We start from the raw sequence: 24290 nt of genomic DNA on the forward strand, positions 1-24290 counted from the left end.
ACACAGGAGTAGTCGTCAGGCAATGCCACTCACCTTCTCGCAACTTGCGAGCTTTGTTCTCCAGATCGCGCTCCTCCTTCTCCCTGCGGGTCCGGTCATCCCTCTCGCGGTCCCACCTCGCGGCGCCGACATCCGAATCCTACGTTGCGCGGGAAACAACAACAACAACAAACAACAAACAACAACCACAAACAACAACAGAAGCTTCACTTCTCCTCCGACTCTCGCTTCCTAGATGGCTTGAAAAGAAAGTTGCCACGGGTAGAGTCCAGGCTGTGATGCACGGCTCAAAGCCACTCGCGAAGTTTCTCAGCGAGCGAATGCAGCACGGCACTGGCGTCGTGCCTGCGAAGATCAACTCGCGAATTTACAACGCGTGACCGACTGGGAAAGTATGATGGTGCAAAGCGGTTAGAATTGTGTAAACCACAAATTGGAAGGTGAAGCCACTGTTGCCGAGTTGGCGACAGTGAGTTGTTTAACCACCTTCTTTGGTTCGTTCGGTAAAGTCACGTAGAATGAGAATAAAATAATAAATTAATGGAATAAAATAACACAATAAAATTCTCATTCCACGTGACTTTACCGAAAGAACCAAAGAAGATGAATCCTTGCAGTCATGAAAGCTTTAAATCGAAATTGTTTAACCACGATTCACCAGGATGGCTCGGCGTCGGTTAGTAAAGCGGGGAAAGCACGTAGATGTGGCGGCATAGAAGTACAGTACAAAAGAGCATTCCGTTTTGCTGCAGTGCCTTTTACTGGTTTACCACGTAGGCAATATTTTCCACGATAGGTTTTCTTCGGTAAAACCTCGCTTATTGATCCCTTTTATTGTCCACCATGTAGTGCCACAGAGCTATGGCAACCTGATTGTGTGTGGTCATCACCAATCGCAGCGGTATCCAGGCTCAACCTCTGCTTAGACTTCTCAGATTTGTCGAGATCAGGCCCCTTCTGGGCGATTTGGCGCGATTTGGTAAAAAGGCGGCGATATCGAACCATATATGCAAGAACCATAATTATTATTTATTTTTCTACCTACGTTATGACTTTACCGTAAGAACCAAAGAGTATGGAATTCCTGCAGTTGCGAAAGCTTCAAATCAAGAAAGAAGCATACTGTCTGCTAAATCTACGCAAGTTGTTTCTGAACGTGACCCGAAGGCTAATGCAATAAATGGGATCAAGCATACGGGATGGAAAATAAATATTACATGGTATAAATAAGAATGACGGTCATCAATTGTCGAACCGAATCATTAACACGTACGTTTTCGATATTTTGAGTCGTAATTAAAATTTTGGGGGCGGGTTAGGCCCCCCGTAACGATCTGCACGAATTTGTGTTGTCAAGAGCCTCCACCACCCGACCACAGCCAAACAACAAATTAAACTATCACTTCACGTGTACGGCCATTTAACTACGTGCCGATTATTAATGTTCGAGTTCACTCAGCGGTAAAAACTACAGAACAATTAGCACGACCAAGTTTAGTGATGAGATACAAAAACTACTATGAGCCAGAATAAAAATGGTAAGAGTAACAATAAAATATTATAGAGTGTAATTCATGCTAATTGCATCACACAACTCTTTACATTAATTACATGTAAGGGCCAAATCCGATAGTGTCATGACAATTCAATGAACGTTGGGTGGGTTTAGAGTATTTGGCTGATGTAAATTTCCACGTGATGAATATTCACATCGTTGGTGGGCCTTAGCCGGTAAAATACAAAACAGTTTTGTTTCGTCATCATCATCATCACGATCCATGGGCAGATAGCCCACAGGTGTCCACTGCACATTTTGTAATTTGTTGCCACTATCCTCTGCCTTGTGCCAATCTACTCAAGTAGTGCCTCACATCTTTCCTGCACCAACCTCTTGCGATGTCGTTGCCAAGCCGTTCTCTGCGAGGTCTTCGTCCCTTTCCGATTCCTTCCATTGTCCGAACGACACACTTTTATTTTTATTTCTCTGTTGTCGTCCAATCCCGCGTGCGTGTCCAAATAGTGCCAGTCTCTTCCTCAACACAGCCTACGTCAGCTCTTCTTCTACGTGCAACCTTTTTCTTACCGAGTTTAGTTTAGCAGTACATCGTTACACGCCTACTGCTCACGCTTGGGTCGGGGGAGGGGGAGGGGGGGCACGAGAGGGGAGTGCGCGGTGTGCGCGGTGTCTCCACGGTGGGTGCTGCGTGCCGACCTTGGCTGCGGGGTTTTGCTGCTTGGGATGAGGTGGCGGCGATAGCTGCGGTGGCGACGGCGGCGGAGGGAAGTTGATCGTGTCGAAGTAGTCGTCCGTCTGTACCGCCACCGTTGCCGGCTTGCCTGCTTCGGCAACCGATCAATCAAACGAGTTGGTTACCGCTTTTAAAAATATATAGTTTCCACTCCCCCCCCCCCTCCCCCCCTTCCGATTGGTTTATTATCATGTTACTGGAATCACGTAAACTAAGCTAGCGAGCAAACATGTCCTTGCTCGGCCACTTCACTATAAACACCATTAACTGTTTTTATTTTTTATTTTATCAGGTAAGGCCCACTGAGCGATACAGCTCTTTTTCAGAAACGACCTGGCCACAAATGATAGCTCGACGAAGTGGTCTTATCGTGTGGAAATTTATGGCAGCAGCCAAATACTCTAAAAGCGCGTTGATTCTAAATGCGGAGGGAAAACCCGCAACCACGGGGAGAACATGCAAACTCCACATATGCAGGCGTTAGGGTCGGGATCGAACCCATGACCTCCTGTATACCAGGTGAGGTAGTTAACATCTCGCCACCGTGACGCAAGATGACAACATTTAATCCTTTTATTTTTTTATAAGTAAAGACGGAGTTCAAAATTAAAAGGTCATTCCCGAGCAACGTGACCGAAGCCATCACTCCTCGCCATCGCTTCCCTAACTTCTGCGAGATCCACAACTGCTGCACGGTTGCACACAAGTCGCCGGCGACGGTCTAGTAGCCCTTACAGCCTCCGATCATGCAACCTCCTCCCGATTGCATTCCGTATCATTTCCCCTACATTATCCTTGCCGCGAGTCGGATCATTTCGTTACATTTCTGACCGTCGTCAATCGGGCACGGGTGCCTTCCGTGATTTATTTTTTTATTCTTCGACGGAAAAGATCCTAAACTAAACAATGTTTAATTTTACCATGTAATGCCCACCGAGCTATACAGCTCTATTTCAGAAGCGACCTGGCTATCACTAACGATAGCTCAACCAAGTGGCTTATCGCGTGGAGGTTTAAAAGCAGCCAAATACTCTAAAACGCGTGACGTCGATTCGATAATGGGGAGGGGAAAACCCCCGGAAAAAAAATCCATCCTACGACAATGGAGCTGGTAAAGGCCACAAGGAGCCATAAGCGGCAGTCAATGAAATAACGCAAACGATGCGGGTAAGGAGGGGAGAGTGCGGGGGGGGGGGGGGAGGGGGTGGAGGGCGCGGGGGGCGGGGGTTTACCCTTTTTAGGTGGCCGAGTGCCCCGCGGCATGGCCTCGGTGTCCTTCCTCGGCGACGCTTTCAGCAAACGGCTGGCGTAGATGTTCTTCACGTCCAGCTCCCGCTCCTTATCCTGGCGTGACGATCAAAACGAGAAGACAAGGAGAGAGACAGAGAGAGAGAGAGAGGTTAATCCGTTTCGAACCAAGACCAAAAAACAAAGGCGTCGAACACGTGCCGGGGTTCAGACGAGACGCGCCGATTAAACTGTCTTCTTATTAAAATGTCTTCTTATTAAAATGTCTTCTTATTAAAATGTCTTCTTATTAAAATGTCTTCTTATTCTCATTATGATGCCGTAACGTCGAGAGACGCGACGATGTTCGGTGTGCCAGAATAACCGATGGAGCGGCAGCCAGGGGTGGAAAAGCGCCCGAAAGTTTCGTCCACCCGCAGAGATGGAGCGATGAAACAAGCTCGGGCTGCAGGCGCTTTGTGGATCGTTACGTCGCAGGATCGTGATGATGGCATGGGGATGCCTTCATCCAGCAGGGGAACGATCATGCCTATCGATGGTGGCGGCGATGGTGATGTTGTGAATTGAATCGCGCATTTGAAACCTGCATGCAGGATTGCGAAGCCCATCTTCCGAGCGATTGTTTCAACGAGTTACATTGTTGGGCTTCCATTCACAAAAAAAAGTGAAGCTTTACATTACAGAAGTGGGTCAAGGATGGAGAATGTGGGAGCAACCCCCCATTATCACAGCCGATCCTGGAGAGGAATCATTGGCTGCTTCACGTCACCACTAGAAAATGAACAGCACCTCCTAGATGTGTCCAATGCCTCCTAAACTGCAGAAGCAAAGAAGGTTTCAAGCTTGGAAAGGGCTTGGATGGATGAGCGCCATGCATGTAACAAGTGCCGTAGACTGCTTTGGGGACACGTTTTGAGCAGCGGAGGGCAGTTCAGAAAAAAATATATATTTATCGTACTGTACTTCTACGCTCTTACGTCTAAAAAAAAAAGATCTTCCCTTCACAGTAGATGCACAGATTAATATGTCTGATTCATGATACGTAATGTATAAAATCCATTGTGTTTCTGTGCTCCTACATTCTCCCCACCTTCACAAACCCGCACTTATATACACCGCCAAGGAGCTCCTTGAGATCTTCTGATCTCCTTCTTAGTATTCTGAGGTCAAGGCTCCATTCCTGGGGGCGATTCGGGGCCCTTTGTCAGTGCAGCTCCAAGAATATGGAACGCGTTTGCCTCTGACAATGAGACACGCTGCCGCCTCCGTCTCATTTCCCCACTTTCCATACACGGTGGCGCATTGTGACCCTTGGATTTAATGCGCCTTACAAATGTCAATTATCATATTATTACATTACTGCCCAGCCAAGCGAGTGAAGTCCAATCAAATAACTACCACGGCGCCTGCACGCCGCTGGGTGGAGGGCTCTATCTGTCATCCAGCAGTGGAGCGACAAAGAGGGCTTGTGCATGTACGTCCCCCTGACGCCTTCTCAGGGGGAAAACTTTTCCGCAGCCCGGCCGAGAGTGTGGAGGCTGCCTGCCATCGAGACCGCTGCGTTGGTCGGTCAGGGCTCTTGTCGAGGCCAGATGGGGCAGGTGCCCTCTACTGATCAAACACAGGGGGGGCTTAGTGGCTCAGCTTTGTTGCAAGCTCGGGCGATTTCCTTTCCCAAGACCGAGCAAACTTTTTTGGAGTTCTCCTAAAGTGACAAAACCCCATCAAAAGCGACTTGGTGACAACATTTAGAGACGTTCTGGGCCGAGGAGTTACACCACAGCGGCCCCCCTTTTGTCAGTCCACTGCCGGATGAGTGGCTCCCCATGCCGTATGGGTCGTGGGGGGTTCTGTGATCACACTCCACCGTGCTGGTCGGCGGGGGTTGGTAAAGGCGTGGAGCATAGGTGTGGGAGCATAGAAGCAGGGTACAACAAAATATTTTGCTGCCCTGGGCCCCCTGCATGCCCGCGAACGTTGCCACGCAGCCCTATGACAGCCTGTTTGTTCATGGCTGTTGCCCATCCTAGCACGGCGAAGGCTCAACCCTGCTTAGCATTCGAGATATGACAGGATCCGGATGATCCTGCGCCATTTGGCCGTAAGCGGAGTTCAAACTAAAGTTTGGCTCATACTGGATCATGGAGCGCCGCGGTGGAGAGATGTTAACTCTCTCGACTGGTATGCAGGAGGTCGTGGGTTCCATGCCGACCCTGGACGTCTGTATCATGTAGTTTGAAGGTCTCTCTCTCCCCGTGGTCGCGTGGATTTTTCTCCAGGTCCTCCGGTTTTTCCCCGTCCACATTTTGAAACACGCGTTTAGGGCATCTGGCTGCGAAACATTTCCACGTGAGGCACTTTGTTGAGCTATCATTTGTGGCCAGATATCTTCTGAACAAGAGCTACCCAGCTCAGTGGGGCCTTACCCCGCAAGTTGAAATAGTCGTTAATGTTTCGGAGATTTGACGTGCCTCGCTACAGACGGACGGACAGAGCTAAAGCGTAATAAACGCTTTCAACCTTATCTTCTTTGGTTCTTTCGGTAAAGTCACGTAGAATGAGAATAAAATAATAAATTGATAAAATAAAATAACACAATAATATTCTCACGACGTTTCGGCCACAACACAAGCGGCCTTCATCAGGTGAAGGGAGCGAGACTGTCTGGTAGGACAGCGCTGTCCTACCAGACAGTCTCGCTCCCTTCACCTGATGAAGGCCGCTTGTGTTGTGGCCGAAACGTCGTGAGAATATTATTGTGTTATTTTATTTTATCAATTTATTATTTTATTCTCATTCTACGTGACTTTACCGAAAGAACCAAAGAAGATGAATCATTGCAGTCACGAAAGCTTTAAATCGAAAGCTTTCAACCTTAGTTGGCAAGCTTTGATAAGACAGGGGTCACGTGGCCCAGCGGAGTTTTCCGTTCCTCACCTTGAGCTTTTGGGTGAGCCTCTCTATCTCCTCCTGTAGGGCAGTCACCTGCGCCTGTGCCTCCTGAGTTTTGCGCCGTTCTGCTGCCAGCTGCCTCTGGTAGCTGTTTGTGGTGAGATCGAGGTTTTTCTCCAGGTCCTGCGGGTGGGAAGGGAACAGCGCGGGTAGACTGAAGTGCAGCAGACAGGTCCCAAAGGGCAGCAACGCAACCCTCGACGCCCGATGGAATGCACCACAGAGAGTCGGGGCAAATCAACGGCGGCCTCGGACTCAAGATGCGCTATGGGTATAAGGGCCATTGTCCAAAAAAACGTTGGCTCATTATTCCTTTTAAGGCCACGGTATTATGAATTAAAGTGTCGAGTTTCTTGCGAGGATGTTATTAATCAGGAAAAAAACATTACAACATAAACCTGCTCGTCGTTTGACATCACCCAATCCTACGAAAAAAGACAAAGACCACCTGCAAAGCATTACCAGACTCTTTGGGCAAGTGCTGTTAGAGAACCCCTATGAAGGCTTGCAAAGCACACGAGGGGGTGGGCGGCTACAACCATGCCCGACTGCCTTTGTCTCCCCAGTGGCGACACCAAGTACTCATTTGAGGCTGAATCGACCTATGGGAAGCCCAGGATCCGGTTCAGATAATTGTCACCGATGTAGGCCGTGCGCGGGAATCGAACTCGGGCCGCCGGGTTCGTAGCGCAGCGCGCTCACCGCTGCACCACTGCCCCCCTACACACCCAACCCTCCTCTCGCCCCCCCCCAATAACAACCGTCATTCGTGGTGGTGACGTCACCACAGCGCCTGTGCCAGCCCAGGTGCACTTTGAGGCCACGTGAAGTGTCGAAAGCTCGTTAACAGGAGGTCACGGGACAGACCCAGGTGCCATGGGTTGACCGACTAAAATCCCCCCCCCCACACGCCTCCGATTCGCACGAACCTCCGATTCGCACAGTTGGCTGCGTACGGCGCGAAAGAAATTCCACACACGTAATAGCAACAGCCGTTCGCCACTAAGTGGCGGTGACGGGAAACACGGCAAGCAGGGCCAGGCTATCTGCACTTCGACGACACGTCAAGCGTCGAAGTAGACGCATACGCGCAACGCGGGCGCCTGCACGCCCACTCGCGCACCTTGACCCGTCGCTCGCTCTCGTCCAGCCTGGTCTCGGCGCGCGCCAGCGAGCGCGCCAGCTCCTCGCGCTCGCCCAGCCCGCGCTGCTCAGAGAGCCTCTGGAGCCGCTGGAGGCCCTCCCGCGTCGTGGCCAGCTCGTCCTGCGCCGCGCGCAGCCTCCGCGCCGCGTCGCGCTCCGCCTCGCGGGCCCTGCGCAGGCCCTCGCGCAGCGCCCGCGTCTCCGCCGCGTGCCGCGCCAGCAGCTGCGGCAGGTCGCCCTCCTGGGACTCGAACCGCGCCAGGGCCTTCTCCTGGCGGTGCTGCGCGAGAGGCGCGCGCGTGCGACGATCGTTCGTTCGTTCGTTCGTTCGTTCGGTGGCAAAAATAGAACGAAAAAAGTTAACCACTCCGTGATAGGTAGCCTATATATATAAATTAAATATAAACACAACATATTTTGGTCCAACAGCCTGTTGGCTTTCCAGACCGCTAATATCCAGCAGCATTTATTTAAGCAAGCAAACTCTGGACCAGTTTTGTTTTACTTTATGAGCCTCATTTAGCAGAGTCAGGCTTGTGAATGGAATACAAATACTTGTAATTGTTTGCGCAGACAAAGAACGGAGTACACGCATGTAGAACCATAACAACAGTGCATAATGAGTTCCCTATTTGGTTAGGACAACTTATTTTGCAAGACGACTTCTTGGAAGCTTTTAGCTCAGGCATGTAGAGTTGTAATCGTGAGGGCTCTTTCATCTCAGACGACCCTCAATATTTACCCATCACTGCAAGCACCTAAGCCGCCTTAATTGAGTGCTCGAGAGGGGAATATTATCGATCCTGGCAACAACAAAGTGTTTCGATATTAACGCACTCAGTCATTTCTACGACTGCAGGGTCAGGAGGTCTTAAGAAAGACGACCACATCATCACGCGCTTTCAAATGCGCTTCTGCGGTCGTCTGGAACCGCTCTTCCTTTCGAAAATTAGCAAGCTGCTGGCGCTATGCAGTTTTAAACCTAAGTAAAAAAAAAAACTAATTTCGTGAGAAATCCTTTTTGTGCTTATTGTGTCGTCTGTCCCCACCACCTCCGATTAGCACGATGGTCTACGTACGGTATAAAAGAAGTTCAATATACATACATACATACAAGGTGCATGTCCACATCTGGCCCTCAAAAAGTGATTGTAACTCCCATTCCACCCTCATATTGCAAGCAATTTGCTTCAGCGCCACCTAACGCACCGCCCACCCCGCCCCGCCCCGCCCCGCCCCGCCGCACCACCGATCCGCACGCCACTCGCCTGCAGCTGCTTGAGGGCCCGGTTCTCGCGCGTGGCCTCGTCCAGCCTCGCCTCCAACTCGGACACCTCGTTGCGCAGAGTGACGGCCGCGTGCACCCGCGCCGAGTGGACGCGTCGCGACACCAGGTCGGGGGGCCCGCCACCGCCCGTGTACAGCGACGTGCGGCTGCTCTTGTTGCTGCGACTGCCACGGCCGCCGACGCCGCCGACGCCGACGACGCCGACAACGCCGACAGCCTTCGTGCCGTTCCCGGCTCGGGGGCCCACCGGTTTGCGGCCTGGCGCACCCGAGGGGGGGGAGTGAAAACGAGAGAAGCGAAAGCAGTGGGATTGTGGCAAGGTCTTTTTCTGTTTGTTGTGAGGTCGATCGCGTTAAATGTAAATGTGTCGTAAAGCCACCTCCGTCCGACACGGACAATTAGTAAGGTTTGTCAAGTGAGCAAAACGTGCCAACTGCGATTTCGAAATCGAAATCGCAATTTGAAACAATGCGATTAGCAAATCGCAAAGGCTGCGATTTTTTTTGCGATTTGAAAAGTCCTATTACTTTCTTATTGGAATCGTGTTATTTTTTTATTATTGTAACTTTATTTATTTAACTTAACAGTTGTTCTATGTTTGATTGTTCTATTTCAATTAAAACATTTTAATAAATACATGTTGCAAGCAATTAATATCTTTTAAGTTCCATCCTTGCATCAGAATATATAGAGCAGTTCATATTTTGATGATATCGTGTGGTAACGCTCCATCACGTGTTTTACATCTATTACACAGTGAATATTGAACTGAAGTTTGACTTTAAAAAATGTAATCGCAAATCAAATCGCAATATCTGTCAGAAAAATCGCAATTAGACATTCCCCAAATCGTTCAGCCCTACTGCACGTTCCAGAGGCTGTCTTTCCAGCATACCGTGAAATTGTACTACTAGTTGTTTGTCTCTCTCGTTGGTACACCCCGTTAGCCGATTGTCTACTGCTGGATGAGGGCCGCCGCACGCACACCTGTGCGGGTCACGGGGGTTACTGGACCATACTTCACCACGATGACCGGTCCCCGCCATAGCTTCGGAAAAACAATTCTGAAATATTTATTTATGCTGGCAGAATCCGATGAGCTATAAAGCTCTATTTTCACAGATGTCCAGTAGGGGCGGGTAAGAACGTTACAGCAACAAACAGTTCAATAACACAATAGGAGTGCAAAGTATAAGAAAGGTAAACAAATCTGCCAAACACATACTAAAATAAAACTAAACAATCACCATCCTACCAGGCAAAGCCCACTGAGGTATTAACTTATTTTCCAGAAGCGGACCTGGCTACAAATGATAGCGCAACAACGTGGCTTATCGCGTCCACATTTACAGCAGCCAAATTAACAAAATAATCCCAATGCATGTTCCTGAGCAGGGGCGGAGCCACAGGGGGGGCTGGTGGGGGGGCTCACCCCCCCCTGAAATTTTGGGAAAGTCGGTAATCGGGATAACCGGATTTCCAGCTGCTGCAAAATGCTGCAGGCTGCCACCTTGTGCTGCCCTGCCGGCTGCTTGAGCGGCAGCCTTTGGAACTTATCGAACTTATTAGCCACATCCAGCGGCTCCGACCTATTAATAAACTCCGCGTTCAAATCCAATAAAATTCGTTTTATACATTTGTGGCACCCATTGGAAAACATAAACACTGGATATCTCAGAATATTGAAGTCAGCCCCCCCCCCCCAAGTCAAAATCCTGGCTCCGCCCCTGTTTCTGAGTGTGGCGAAACAGAATGTATGTGGTCCGCTAACCCTTGGGACCATGGGCATCGACCACCATGCCCGTGGCTAGGAAAATACGACGAGCAGTAGCATTGGCCAAGTGCCTGTAGCCATAGAGAGCAGAGTTTCACCAACGCTCTAAGGCATTTCTGTTTACAAAAACACAGCACTTAAAAAAGGCTACGAGAGGAAACATATCGCAATGTGGTTGTTTAATCAATGACCTCACCGTGCCTGTTGGTGTACTACTCGCCAGGCACGTCCCACTATCCACACTTGCGCTCACTGCTTCGCTGCACCGACACCCTGGGGGGTCAGCGACCCACTGACCTAACTCCAACTCAGCCACAGTAGCCCACGCGCGGTGGGGAATGGGGTATGTGATTTGTGTATGTATGTTGAACTTCTTTCACACCGTACGTAGCCAACCATCGGAGGTGCGGGGGAAGGACAACAAACTAAACACAAAAGGCAGTTATGTATGCTTAATGCACGATAGCCTTGTGATCATTTACTTTGAAGCAGTGAGCGAGTGTCGTTTCACTGTCGCCACATCAGGGTGTATGTTTTACTGCCGGGTTAAGCAAAAAAAATTAAACCTTGCCAGACGGTTACGAGATGTTAACTACCTCACCTGGTATACAGGAGGTCGTGGGTTCGATCCCGACCCTGACGATGCCTGTATAATTGTAGTTTGCGAGTTCTCCCCGTGGTTGTGTGGATGATTTTTTCTCCGTGTCCTCCGGTTTTTCCCTCCACATTTATAATCAACGTGCGTTCTGAGAATTTGCCTGCTAGAAATGTCCACGTGATGATAGGCCACTTCGTTGAGCTATGGTTTGTGGCCAGGTCACTTCTGAAAAAAAAACACAGCTACATAGCTCAGTGGGCCTTACCTGGTTAAAAAAACAAGTTAAGTTTTAAATGTCAGTCCTCCAGTCACGACTGAACTAGAGAGCAATACTGTACACAAAGTGCGACTTGAAAAGCACTCTGAACAATGAAGACAATTAGTAGGTGGCCGGGTGACTCAAGAGGTCTAAGCGCTCGGCTGGCACCGTTGGGATTCTGGGTTCGAATCACGTCTGCCGCCCCCGTGGATATTTCCGTCTCTCAAGTACAGCGAGGTTGATGGTCTCAGGTCGGCCACCAATGATTGCTCAATAACCATCACATTACAACTTGTGTTTTCCACTCGGCTCCGACAATAAATAATATCGGTTTGGCCGTCACGCAACGAACGTTATTCTCTCGGGCGGAACGGTTGGGGAAGCAGCGGCGCTCTAGACTGCGTCCAACAAAAGTTACTTGAAGGGGTCTTGCAGGGAGCTCCGTGATACCTGCTTCCACGGACCGCCCGCTAACACGAAGGGTTGCGCTGCTCCTCCGAGACAGAGTGTCCACGACACATCCAGGGATGAAATTGGTGGCCGGAAATAGAATTTTTACAAATACATTCGAATAACACAAAAACAAAAGAGAGAGCAGAACCCAAGCTCAGCACTTACCTTTTGCGAAGCGACAAACGTGACTCAGCCTGACATCACCAAAGTAAACCCGTTTGGACATTCTCAACGCAGGGCGGCGGGCGTGGTCACGGTTGACTTCCACGTGGGAGGCTACCGAGGCCAAGCAAACACGGGGCGCGTGCGTAACAGTCACGGCCATTCAACGGCGACAGAATCGTCCCGCATCGTTAAAGTCTTCCCCTGTCGAACCTTTCCGCACGCTCTTAACAACGGGCAGCCGATGTCCTCTTCCCGTCCTCCATTCGTTAACGGGTTGAAAAACCACAGCGGCTCAGCGCCCGCTACGGTATCCACTCCCCCCCCCCCGCCCGCACACGTCACGGGCTAAGCCAATCCATCAATAAATTACGGGCGCCAGAGGCCACCCTCTTGAAGCTACGCCGCGAAACGCGACCGGGGTGACATTCACATTTAATGGGGCACCGCCGCGAGCCGACGCGTACGCGAGACAGCCGCGCTTGACGGGTAAAGCCGCGGTGGCTCGGCGTCGTAGGCTCCTTGCAATTCTCGTAGCGAAAGGAAGCGCTCGCCAGCGGAAGCGTGGATTCAGTGGCGCGTTTTAAGCTTCAGTTCGTGGTCTTAGCGTAGTTGACGACGACCTGTGGAATTCTGGGAAGCGGACTATTATTGAAGAATATATTGAGTACATTTATTCTGTGGATGTGTATGCTTTGGCTTTAACATAGCCATTTCTGTGACCAGTCACAGGCTAATCACTCAGCTATTTCAATGCTAAATTCTCCTGTTTGATTTGTACTAGGTGCCTCTGTAGATGTGTAGGCTTTGACTATCACATAACTATTTCTATGACCAGTCACAAGCTAATCCCTCAGTTATTTCAATGCTAAATTCTCCTGTTTGATTTGTACTAGGTGCCTCTGTGGATGTGTATGCTTTGACTTTAACATAGCCATTTCTGTGACCAGTCACAAGCTAATCACTCAGCTATTTCAATGCTAAATTCTATGCTAATTCCTTTGTCACGGCGCTCTGTTTCTTCTCACACAGCTTAAAGGTCGCGGTCTGAGCTTGGCTGTGTTCGCTCCAGCGCTGTCCTCCAGACAGTCTCGTCCCTTCACCTGATGAAGGCCGCTTGTGTTGTGGCCGAAACGTCGTGAGAATTTTATTGTGTTATTTTAGTTTATCAATTTATTATTTTATTCTCATTCCACGTGACTTTACCGAAAGAACCAAAGAAGATGAATCCTTGCAGTCACGAAAGCTTTAAATAGAATTGGACTTCGTTTTCAATAATTCTCCGAGTTGTTAGATGTTTGTTTGCGGGGTTTGGAATTAACCCCTTCCCCCGCCCCCTCAAAAAAGTGTATCTGTGGACAAAAATTATACGTACGTACAAAGATAACTTGACATCAATTATTGTCTGTTCACATACGAGAACAAGTCTCCCTAAATCTGTTTAATGTTTCTATAACAAACAAAAAATAATTATGCAACAGTCTAAAAATAATCTGCCCAAAGCGAACTTATCGCTTACTGGGAAGTTTTTACTCGAACACCGATTGACGTTTGCGTAACATTTTCGATTTACATTTTTTTCACACTCGTTGTTTTTTGTTCAGATTTCTATTCACTTCATTGCTGCACTTTGTTTTATTTTGCTTGTTTTGCTTCTGTGATTGCGGTCACCTAGGGCCACTCTTGCAAAAGAGACCACTATCCTGGCCTTTTAAATTCCTTCATTGCCCCGTCGCCTCCAACAATGCTCCTAAAATGACCTCAGTCTGCACCTTCATTCAGGCTGCCTAATTTCGCCTCGTCATCATCTAAACTATTAAAACAAAACGATTTTTTTTATTTTCCCAGGCCCAGGCCCACCGAGCTATAACGCTCTCTTTTATAAGCGACCTGGCCGCAAATGATATCTCAATGAAGTGGCTTACCACGTGGAAATGTTTAGCACCAAATACTCTAAATGCACGTTTTTACATGAAGGGAAAAACCGGAGGACCTGGAGAAAAATCCGCGCGCCCACTGAGAGAACACGCAAACTTCAAATATGCAGGCGTCAGGGACAGGATGGGGATTGAACCCACGTGCTCCTGCAGACCAGGCGAGGTAGTTAACATCTCGCCACCACATCGCCCCTCTCGCCGCCGCATCGTCGCTGCCATCATCATGATGGTTAATTTTCGTTCATCCATAGTCATCGCTGACCATCATGTATAATTTGCACGACGAATACTTTCGTCACTAATTTTATTCACAAAATGAGCACTGGTCATCATCGGTCGAGTGCCGTAATACTGTGTGCTACCAAGATGGAGATGTTTTTTCTGAAGATCTCTCATCCATAGCTATTGCCCAAATAGCCTCTTGTGGTTCATTAATGAAAACAGTTAACCCCAGCCAAAGTTGACTTGAGCACCTGCAAAAACCCACAAGCCCGGACAAGCATGGTCTAACCACTTGTGCGTCAAACGATAACACGCCAGCGAATATTGTATGTACGTGCGTGGGGTGCTTGTGTATGCACGTGTGTGTGTGCCTGCGTTTGTTTTTTCGTGGGGAACGGTAGCGTGGCGGTTTACATGCTGCGCTACGAACCTGGCGACCAAAGTTCAAATCCCGCTCACGGCCAACACCAGTGATGATTATCGTGAAGGAGTCTTGCATCTCCCCTCAGTCGACTTAGCCTCAAATGAGCACCTGGTACAGATGTGAAAACATCGCTACGAGGGAGACAAAGGCGGCTGGGCGTGGTGCTGGCCACCTACCCGCTCGTGTGCCCTATCCGGCCTTCATCAGGTGTTCTCTAACAGCACTTGCCCCAACGGTCTGTTAAGGCTACATGGGGGACCTTTTACTTCATCTGTATTTTGAATAGGTTACTTAAAATCCAACTAGGCAGGTGAAGGTGCCTTATATATATACAGTGTTGCTGCAGGGCTCGCATTTAAACTTTAGCATTTCAACAGACAGGACGCCGATATGCAGTCTCATCGGCGTCTCACCTAGGACATCGTTGCATTAGAATCAACACGCCTACTCTCGCCTAGCCGAGTCTCAAACTGCGTTTACAAGAGATGTATCGGTGACGCACGCCCCTGCGTGTAACTGTGGCCGATTCGAGCTTAAATTATTAATAGGCGTTAAAAGGTTTGCTTCGTTCAGAGCGGGACGCCGAAATGCTAAAGTTAGGACCGCGATTGTTTGAGAGACAAAACTGCAAAGCTACTACAACATGAGGGCTACAGGAAAATTCTGTGGTATGGACACAGAAAGCAATGAGTGGCCTTGATAACCCTTTATAAATCCACTGCTTGATGAAGGCCTCCCAATGGGGGTCGTTTGACCATACTTCGCCACGACATTCGCCGAGGCCGGGAATTTAACTCAGGTTACAGGGTTCAAAGTTGAGCGTGCTTTGATGAAATTGTGATAGACATGGTCCATACTCTTTGGTTCTTTCGGTAAAGTCACGCGGGTAGAGAAATAAAACAAAATATAAAGTAATATATCACGACGTTTCGATCGCAACACAAGCGGTCGTCCTCAGGCGGAAGAAATAATCCAGAAGTGGGACTGCTGAACCAGGGAGAGAGCTGTTACAACACAACTGAGGTGCTTGCATCTGTGGATGGAATTCCTTTCCAGCTCAGACCCCGCTTGCTTGCCCATCGCCACATAAATAACCTCCTTGTTGTTGTAGCTGCTCTCTCGCTGGTTCAGCAGTTCCACTGCTGGATTATATTTTTTCCCCCTGAGGACGACCGCTTGTGTTGCGATCGCAACGTCGTGATATATGACTTTTATTTCGTTTTATTTTTCTACCTACGTGACTTTACCGAAGGAACCAAAGATTATGGATTCCTGCAGTCACAAAAGCTTCAAATCAAGATTAGACATGGTCCCTTTGAAGTTCAATATATATTCCAAATGTTTTAATCCCTGCCCAGGAGAACTCTTTGCCTTGCTCTTCAACCCACTTGTTGGCAGCACACATCATTTAGTGATGCTGATGACGTAAATCGAATTGTGTCTATCTGTGTGTGTGTAAAATATGGGGAGCGGTGGTGTAGCGATTAGCGAGCTGCGCTATGAACCCGGCGACCTGGGTTCGATTCCCGCCCATGGTCAACACCAGTAACTATTATCTGAACCGGTCCTGGGCTTCGCCTAAGTCGACTCAGCCTCAAATGAGTACCTGGTGCAGTGTGTAGTAAACATCGCCACTCGGGAGACAAAGCTGGTCAGGCGTGGTGCTGGCCACCCACCTCCTCGTGTACCGTGCCGGCCTTCATAGGTGCTTGCTAACAGCACTTGTCCCAACAGTGTGTTAAGGCTACACGGTACAGGGGGTCTTTGCCTTTTTGTACAATGTGCTTATTCCTTATTCGCGCACAGTGCATATGATCAGTCCATGGAATGATCATCACCTCCGGAACTGCCATCGCCACTGCAGACTCTTACGAGCACCGCGACTGCCAAATCAAAACGATTCCCGAATTTGCGTCGCGCCTGTGCAGCGCCCGCGGCGTGCCGTTACCGGGAGAGCCGTACTTGCCCACGACCGGGCCCCGCTTGGCCGCCGGCGCCGGCCTCGTCGCCTTCCGCCTGGGCAGAGGGCTCGGCGAAGGCGTGAGCGTCGGCGACTGCGATGGCGAGCGCCGGCGGGAAACCTCCGAGGACCAGTCGTCGTCGCCCTCGTCGTACTTGTCCGTGCGGTATGAGGAGGCGGCGTCGTCGTCGTCGTCGTTACCGCCGTGACCTCCTCGGGTCCCGCGGCCGCCCCTGCGGCTGGCTTCGCGGGTCCGCGAGCGCCGGGAGGCCGGCGAGGGAGTGCGGGAGGCGCCGCCACGGCCGCGCGCCGAGGTGGACGACGCCAATCCCGGCGACGCCATCTTTCGCGCAGCCGTCTTCAGAAAAACGTCGAATAAACGAATAAAACGAGGGATTAAGAGTCACGCGTGTACAACTACTTTGGCGTATTTCATAACGTTTTCCAACAATATCCTTGTTCTCGGAAGTATTCTTTCACTGCAGGGTGATCTTTTTGTAGACATAGGAAATTAGGTGATATTTTTTTTTATAGATATACGCCACCAGTGGCGCAGCTATGGAGTGTACGGGCCGTGCAACTGCACCTGAGGGGGCCCAGGCACCAGAATAGTAAGAGGGGGAATTGCAGACATGACTTCGTACTGCCTGCTACATCACGTGTCGCAAAATGGATCCGAAACGTGGACATTAACAAATAAAACGCAACCAGTGCAAAGAATGGAAAGTGTCCAAAGAAGCGTGGAGAGGTGCGCACGTGGAATTGCATTGCTCGACAGAAAGAGGAATGCGGTATAGAAAATATATGCAGGGAATGCACTATCATATGATAGTGGCATTGTCTTTGAGCTGTACGCCTTTTGGCGTCCTCTGGTCTCGCGCCAATTGGGTCGAGGCTCAAAAGAAAGCCGTCCCTGGTGTGGACCAATCAGTTTCAAGGACAATGCAATATTATCATAGTGTGTTTTTTGTTTGCATTTTGACCACAAGTATTGTGGTTAATGCAGACATGATTCCTTGCAAAAGGTTTCAGTTTTGTTGCCAGAAAAAAAGTGGAAAAGCCTAATTATTATATTTTGGTACTGGCAAAGGAGGTCTAATGATGTGCGTGCTTCTGTAATTAACAAACTGCCTCCACACCTTCGATGAGCACGGCTGGCTACGTACGGTGCCAAAGAAGTTCAAAATAAACGCATATATACAGATATAGCTGATGTGCAATGTCAATTCCAGCTCCCGGCTTTCAAATACATGTTCTCATGGACAAAGCTTCAAACTTTGTATCGCGCAGTCTGTGAAACAAATATATTCACGAATAAAAAGTGGCGTGCTGTGGTTGGTACGGACCCCGGCGCAAAGAATCAAAAGGGGGCAACTCCTGTCTGCCATCACCCCATTTTCATATCTGCCGCCAGGGCCAACTCCACACCGCGGGCCCCAGGACAGTTGCACCGCCTGCACACTCGAAAGCTACGCCACCGGTGGCGCGCAAGATCACGAAATTTATTTTGGGGTTGGAATCTTCGTTGAATTACGCGATTGCCACCACGAGCCATGAGATGGCTATTGATTGATTGTTACCTAAACTGATGTGGTGTAAACATGTTGGGACGATTACAGTTTTTGGCCAGTGTTTCCACGGGAGGCTGACAGTGTTTGTTCTATGGAAGGAATTGGCTCCCCTACTGCAGGAATGTGGCCACCGCCAATGGAGCTGAGCACCACCTATTGATCGCTTGAGTGTGGGAAAAAAACTTTGATTTTAACTTTATTGAATTAAAATGCCTTTGGCGTCGGTCCTTGGTTGTGCAACAGTCAGTAGAAGGGAAGAGGCAATGGCGAGGTTTATGTGGCATAAGCGTGTCGATTTGTGATTTCCTTCTGAGCTACCCTCTTTTGATGATTTTTTCAGTTTATTTATTTTGGTATAGCCCTGTGAGCCATTCGGCTCTTGAATCGGGTGCAACCACAACAAACAAAAACACGAACAAGAAAAACATCTTCAAGTGACTATGTGACTGCGCAAACAGAAAATCCAAGAAAAAAAACAGCAAAAATATTCCTGAAAAAATCACCGTACACCAAAGCTGAGTGCAAAAAATCCCAGTGGGATGCAAGTCAAACAACAACAACAACCACAAGAAAACTTAGATTAAGGCCATCAGTCTAACTCCGTACTACAACAAAACAAACATGTCCAAATCAAAAAAACTTTTCCAAAATCACCAAAAAATAAAACCATAATTGCAACGTAACAGTGATCACAGGAACTTTGACCGAATTTTGTGCTGCATGCAATTCATTTCGCATGAAGGCCACTCATTTTATATGAAATCATCCGACGTACTTTGTTGTGTTGAGCATTCCTGTAAATCAGCCTCAATAAGGGTGCCTATTTGGAAATGGGTGCAATCACTCATTCAATAAGAGCAAACGTTGAAGATATCAGCATGGCTAAAACAAACAGTATTGCTTTCAGCTTACATTCTCTTTATGGGGGCTCTGTCATAGACTGCCCATGGCAGACTGCAAATGTTAATAAGTAATGTTTTTTTTTTACTTTTTTAAAAACACGCTTTAATGAAATGTACCGTACTAGTAATGGAAGAACTCCACGACTCCAGGAAGTGGCCCCGAAGCTTGCCACAACGTAAGGGGACCGTGGTGATTTACAGCCAACGGCAGTTGAGCGTGGACAATTAGACCCAAGCCGAAACATAATACGTAAAAAAGATTGTTTAAAAATATATTATATTTTTATGATGAAATATAGTATTGTAATCAGTATGACATAAGTATACCAAGTTTGCAGTCGATACCACATTGGGAAGTGGGTGAAAATTGAGTTGCAAGATTTAAGGATACAACGACAACAGAGTGAGTTAATAGAAAGCGTGTAATAAAAATGCAAGTTAATATTTTACAAGTCGAATGTTGTGACGTATAGTTATAATCCAGCACTGTGAAGGCAAGGGTTGGTGGATCAGATGTTGAAACGTCAAAACTCACATGGTTGTGAGGTGGCCTGATGGCTGTACAAGTGGGTTCGTGAACCCGTCTTTACAGAACTTTGAACAGTATTCCCTTGAACAGTATTCCAGTATTCCCTTGTGCAGGTATTGTACTCCATTTAACACCCATACAGAAAACACTCCATTTGGGAATTGGCTAAACATCCGAATTAGCCCCTGAGCTAAGGGCGCTGTGGTTGGTACCATCTCACATTGCAAATGCTAACAGTATGAACTTGTAGTATAGTATCCACATATAGGCAGTATCCACAAACCAGAGAAAGCTTAGAGTGTGTGCCATGTTTTAAATGCACACTTTATATTTACTTATGTATTTCGTAAATGTCTCATAACACATACCCCCTCCCCCAAAACGACATTCTCTATCAAACATACTTGGGTACCCTTCTTGACAGATTTATATTTTTTTAAGCGACCAGGGTGACCTTACTATCATACATATATGTGATCTAGAGAGAAAGTGATTCAGGAAAAATATTTTGAGAATATGCCACCCTGGGAGTTACCGATAAGCCATTTTTGGCCCAAATGCCTCAAGGTCCATCAGAGGGCCCCACTGAAAAGTGGTATTCACATTGAGTAAAACCTTCCTGAAAAATTACATTATGGGTACAATAATTATTACAATGAACTGATATTGTTGATAACTTTCAGGGGAGCAGAAGCTCAGTTATTGTGACAACCTGGTTAATTTACTTTCTTAATAACATGCTAACAATCCGAGTGAGCACAAGCAGCAAGTGAAAGATGCTGCCCAAGAAGTTCAGAATCAGAAACAGATTATTTATTTACACTGGAGGAATCCGGTGAGCTATAAAGCGCTTTCTCACAGATTTTCAGGAGGGGCAGATCAATAAAACTGCTTGCTAATGCCAATGCTGGCAGAAGGGCCTCCATAAGAGGGAGCATTGGAGTGCCCCTAATTTGGCCTACTTGTCCATGCTGGCTAGATAAACATCTCGGACGGGGTGGCAGCACGCATACTTTACCCGACCACACGCAGCCTGCCGAACAACTAACATTCAGTACATAAATTTTTATTTAAAGCTTTCGTGACTGCAGTGATTCATATTCTTGGTTCTTTCGGTAAAGTCACGTTGAAGGGAAACAATAAAATAATAAAATATATATAAAACAATTAAATTCTCACGACGTTTCGACTGTAACACAAACAGTCATCATCAGGTGTTTTCACACCTGATGGTGTTTTCACACCTGATGATGACTATTTGTGTTAGTCACACCTGATGATGAAGTGTTACAGTCGAAACGTCGTGAGAATTGTATTGTTTTATATATATTTTATTGTTTCCCTTCAACGTGACTTTACCGAAAGAACCAAGAATATTCAGTACATACTCTATTTATAGGTTATTACACGCCCGTGTATAAATGGGTCAACTTCAGCTGTCTTGCGATTTTCATTTAACGTGTTCAAACGGCCAAAATCAGCAGCCACAGAGAGAGACTTGTGAAGGGAATTGCACGCGTGCCATTCTAGAAATGATTCCAGTAGTCAGCCGGATATTGGATAATCATTGCACTCTTGCGCGCCAACATGTCTAAGGAAACGATGTGCACCGAGTGGCACATGCCTCTAACCAAACAAAGCTGGCCTTCACCAAAAGGGCCATTACCAAGCAACATAGCGGGCGTCATCATCCTCATCAGAGATGTTACGCACTCTGTGTAGAACTTCTTTCGCACCGTACGCAGCGAACCGTGCTAATCGGAGGTCAACAAACCGTGCTAATCGGAGGTCAACAAACCGAAACACCGAAATTAGTTTTTTTTTATTTTGATTTAAAGCTTTCGTGACTGCAGTAATTCATATTCTTAGCTCTTTCGGTAAAGTCACCGTTTGTGTTGTGGTCGAAACGTCGTGAGAATTTTTACAGTTTTACCGAAATTAGCGTTTAAACTAGATTATTTAAAAGCGCATAGCTCCAGTGACTCCCCTAATGTCGAAAGGAAGAGCGTTTCCCCAGACGTCCGAAGAAGCGTATCCGACAGCTGATCAATCCACTGCTGGCTGAAGGCCTGTGCAAGCTGTTACTGCAAGCTGCTGCTGCTGCTATCGATCGCTCGCCTTGCTGTGATGCAGCAAGCCATCTAAGCGCCTGCACGCCAGTTGATTTCACCACTCCATCTCCGTGGTGTTCGTCGTTATCTTGGGCGAGGTTTCCCCTATTTAGGTTGCCACGCTGTTGTGAGTTTCGACCACCCAAGCAAGCTGAACATTTCTTATCAGTCAGTATGAGGTCTCCAACTTGCATATACGTACATGCTCTCGGATTCGTGCCTGTCAGTGTCATTAAAACTATAAAAAAAAGCTCTAATCCATTTTTATTTTACCAGGTAAGGCCCACTGAGCTACATAGCTCTTGTTCAGAAGCCACCTGGCTACCACAAATGATAGCCCAATGAAGTGGCTTATCACGTGGAAACTGACAGCAGCTAATTAGTATAAATACATGTTTCTAAATGTGCCGGGGAAAACCGGGAGGACCTGGAGAAAAAAAATGCACGCGACCACGGAGAGAGAGAGAGAGAGGACACGCAAACTCCAAATATACAGCAGCAGGCACCGAGGTCGGCATCTAACCCACGACCTCCTGTATACCAGGCGAAGTAGTTAACATCTCCTAGCCATCGTGATGATGATGAGAGAGAGAGAGGACACGCAAACTTCAAATATACAACAGGCACCGAGGTCGGCATCTAACCCACGACCTCCTGTTTACCAGGCGAGGTAGTTAACATCTCATAGCCATCGTGATGATGATGATGAGAGAGAGAGGACACGCAAACTCCAAATATACAGCAGCAGGCACCGAGGTCGGCATCAAACCCACGACCTCCTGTATACCAGGCGAAGTAGTTAACATCTCCTAGCCACCGTGATGATGGTGATGAGAGACACGCAAACTCCAAATATACAGCAGCAGGCACCGAGGTCGGCATCGAACCCACGACCTCCTGTGTATCAGGCGAGGTAGTTAACATCTCCTAGCCACCGTGATGATGATGATGAGAGAGACACGCAAACTCCAAATATACAGCAGGCGTCAGGGTCTCGATGGAACCCACGACCTACACATTAAAGTGTCAAATTACACACTTTAATGTGTAATTTGACACAATGTGTAATTTGACACATTAATGTGTGGAGAATTGTACGTTTAATTTATGCCAAATTTTTTTTACGTAAAACCGCAGGTGCGAATGACGCTCTGATTTTGTTACAACTAAAAAGACGAAACAGCATTCCTCTTAATAACGCAAGGTACACTGAAGGCTACCGAGGTTAAATTAAACACTGTAATCGTAAACATTATAGAGTATCGTTATTATTAATCATGTCAAATGTAAACACAAGCGGACGGTGGGATTTCACCATGAGCATCAACATATTCGTTTATACTCAGCACACAGACATTTCAAATAGAATACCTCACCAAAACTAAGGCTTTTCTTGAGAACAAGACTTTAAACGTCCTCCTCTGTTCAGTTCCGCGCTGCCCTCGACACTTAAATGGTTAAACTATGTTAAATAGAAGACGTTTTAGAGCCACAGATTTGCGTTCGCTCCACTAGTCGAGCCAGAGTCCGCGACTCTGGGCTGGGCCGCGCTTATGTTTCGTCGCCACGGCAACGGCGGGGTGCGGTTCAGAATTCATTACGCGGATAGGCCGCGGCGCGCACCGCTTATTGGCGGAGGCGTCGGCAGAGGGGGCGGTGGAGGCGATCGCGCGCATGCGGTGTACGATTTGCAAACGGATCGTGGCTAATGTCCCCAGAGGATTGACTGGGGATTAGTGTGCAGTGCTTATTGGGCTGACGGAAGGGGCCGTCCATAAATGACGTCACGCGATTTTGGACGATTTTTTGACCCCCCCCCTCCCTTCGTCACACGGCGTCACAAAAAGTCAAAACCCCCCCTCAAATATGACGTCACAAAGCTCTTCCCCTCCCCCCCCCCAAAAAAAAATATTAAACATGCTTCAAATTATATTCTTGGTTCTTTCGGTAAAGTCACCACGTAGAAGGGAAACAATAAAATAATAAAAATATAAAAAATAAAATTCTCAAGACGTTTCGACTGCAACACAAGCAATCATCATCAGGTGTGAAAACCACAGCAAGAAAATTTGAAGCATGTTTTAAGCTCTAAATCAAAATGCTTCAAATTGAATTTCGATTTAATGCTTTCGTGACTACAAGGATTCATCTTCTTTGGTTCTTTCCCAAAGAACCAAAGAAGATGCTTCAAATTGCTTTAAACTATCGTCATTGTAGTGCGTATTTAATGTGGCGCTGCACCCTCATGATGTAGGAGAACACATGTATTAAAAAGTCTAATTAATTAAGTAGAACGTGTTGTCTATATTTATTTAAAGTTGTGCATTTTGATGTGACGTCACATTTCTCACCCCCCCCCCGTCACACGTCACACGTCACAAATGTCTGACCCCCCCCCCCAGGTGTGTGACGTCATATATGGACGGCACCCTAGGCGCGACCCACGACCGGTTCAGACAATCGTCACCGGTGTTGGCCGTGAGAGGGAATCGAACTTGGGTCGCCGGG

At 47.8% G+C, this 24290-nt stretch overlaps 1 protein-coding gene across 2 annotated transcripts in view; it reads right to left on the reverse strand.

The window, feature by feature from the left end:
• LOC116955481 (uncharacterized) overlaps positions 1–23542 on the reverse strand; it is a 28193-nt gene extending 4651 nt beyond the window's left edge. Inside the window, exons 1-8 of one of the 2 annotated variants that reach the window (XM_032976589.2) lie at positions 23159–23542; positions 16658–17027; positions 8861–9138; positions 7573–7872; positions 6435–6572; positions 3482–3593; positions 2213–2340; positions 34–139 (exon numbers count right to left, since the gene is read on the reverse strand). In XM_032976589.2, the coding sequence (XP_032832480.2) occupies positions 34–139; positions 2213–2340; positions 3482–3593; positions 6435–6572; positions 7573–7872; positions 8861–9138; positions 16658–17012 (1417 nt within the window). In that variant the 5' untranslated portion in view covers positions 17013–17027; positions 23159–23542. The remainder of the gene's footprint in view (positions 1–33; positions 140–2212; positions 2341–3481; positions 3594–6434; positions 6573–7572; positions 7873–8860; positions 9139–16657; positions 17028–23158) is intronic. The other variant, XM_076053295.1, reaches the window with a different exon arrangement.
• Between the last annotated feature and the right edge of the window lie 748 nt (positions 23543–24290).

This window comes from Petromyzon marinus, chromosome 60 (genome assembly GCF_048934315.1).
Source record: "Petromyzon marinus isolate PM22_M1 ecotype Great Lakes invasive population chromosome 60, UKy_Petmar_22M1.pri1.0, whole genome shotgun sequence".
Taxonomy (NCBI): domain Eukaryota; kingdom Metazoa; phylum Chordata; class Hyperoartia; order Petromyzontiformes; family Petromyzontidae; genus Petromyzon; species Petromyzon marinus.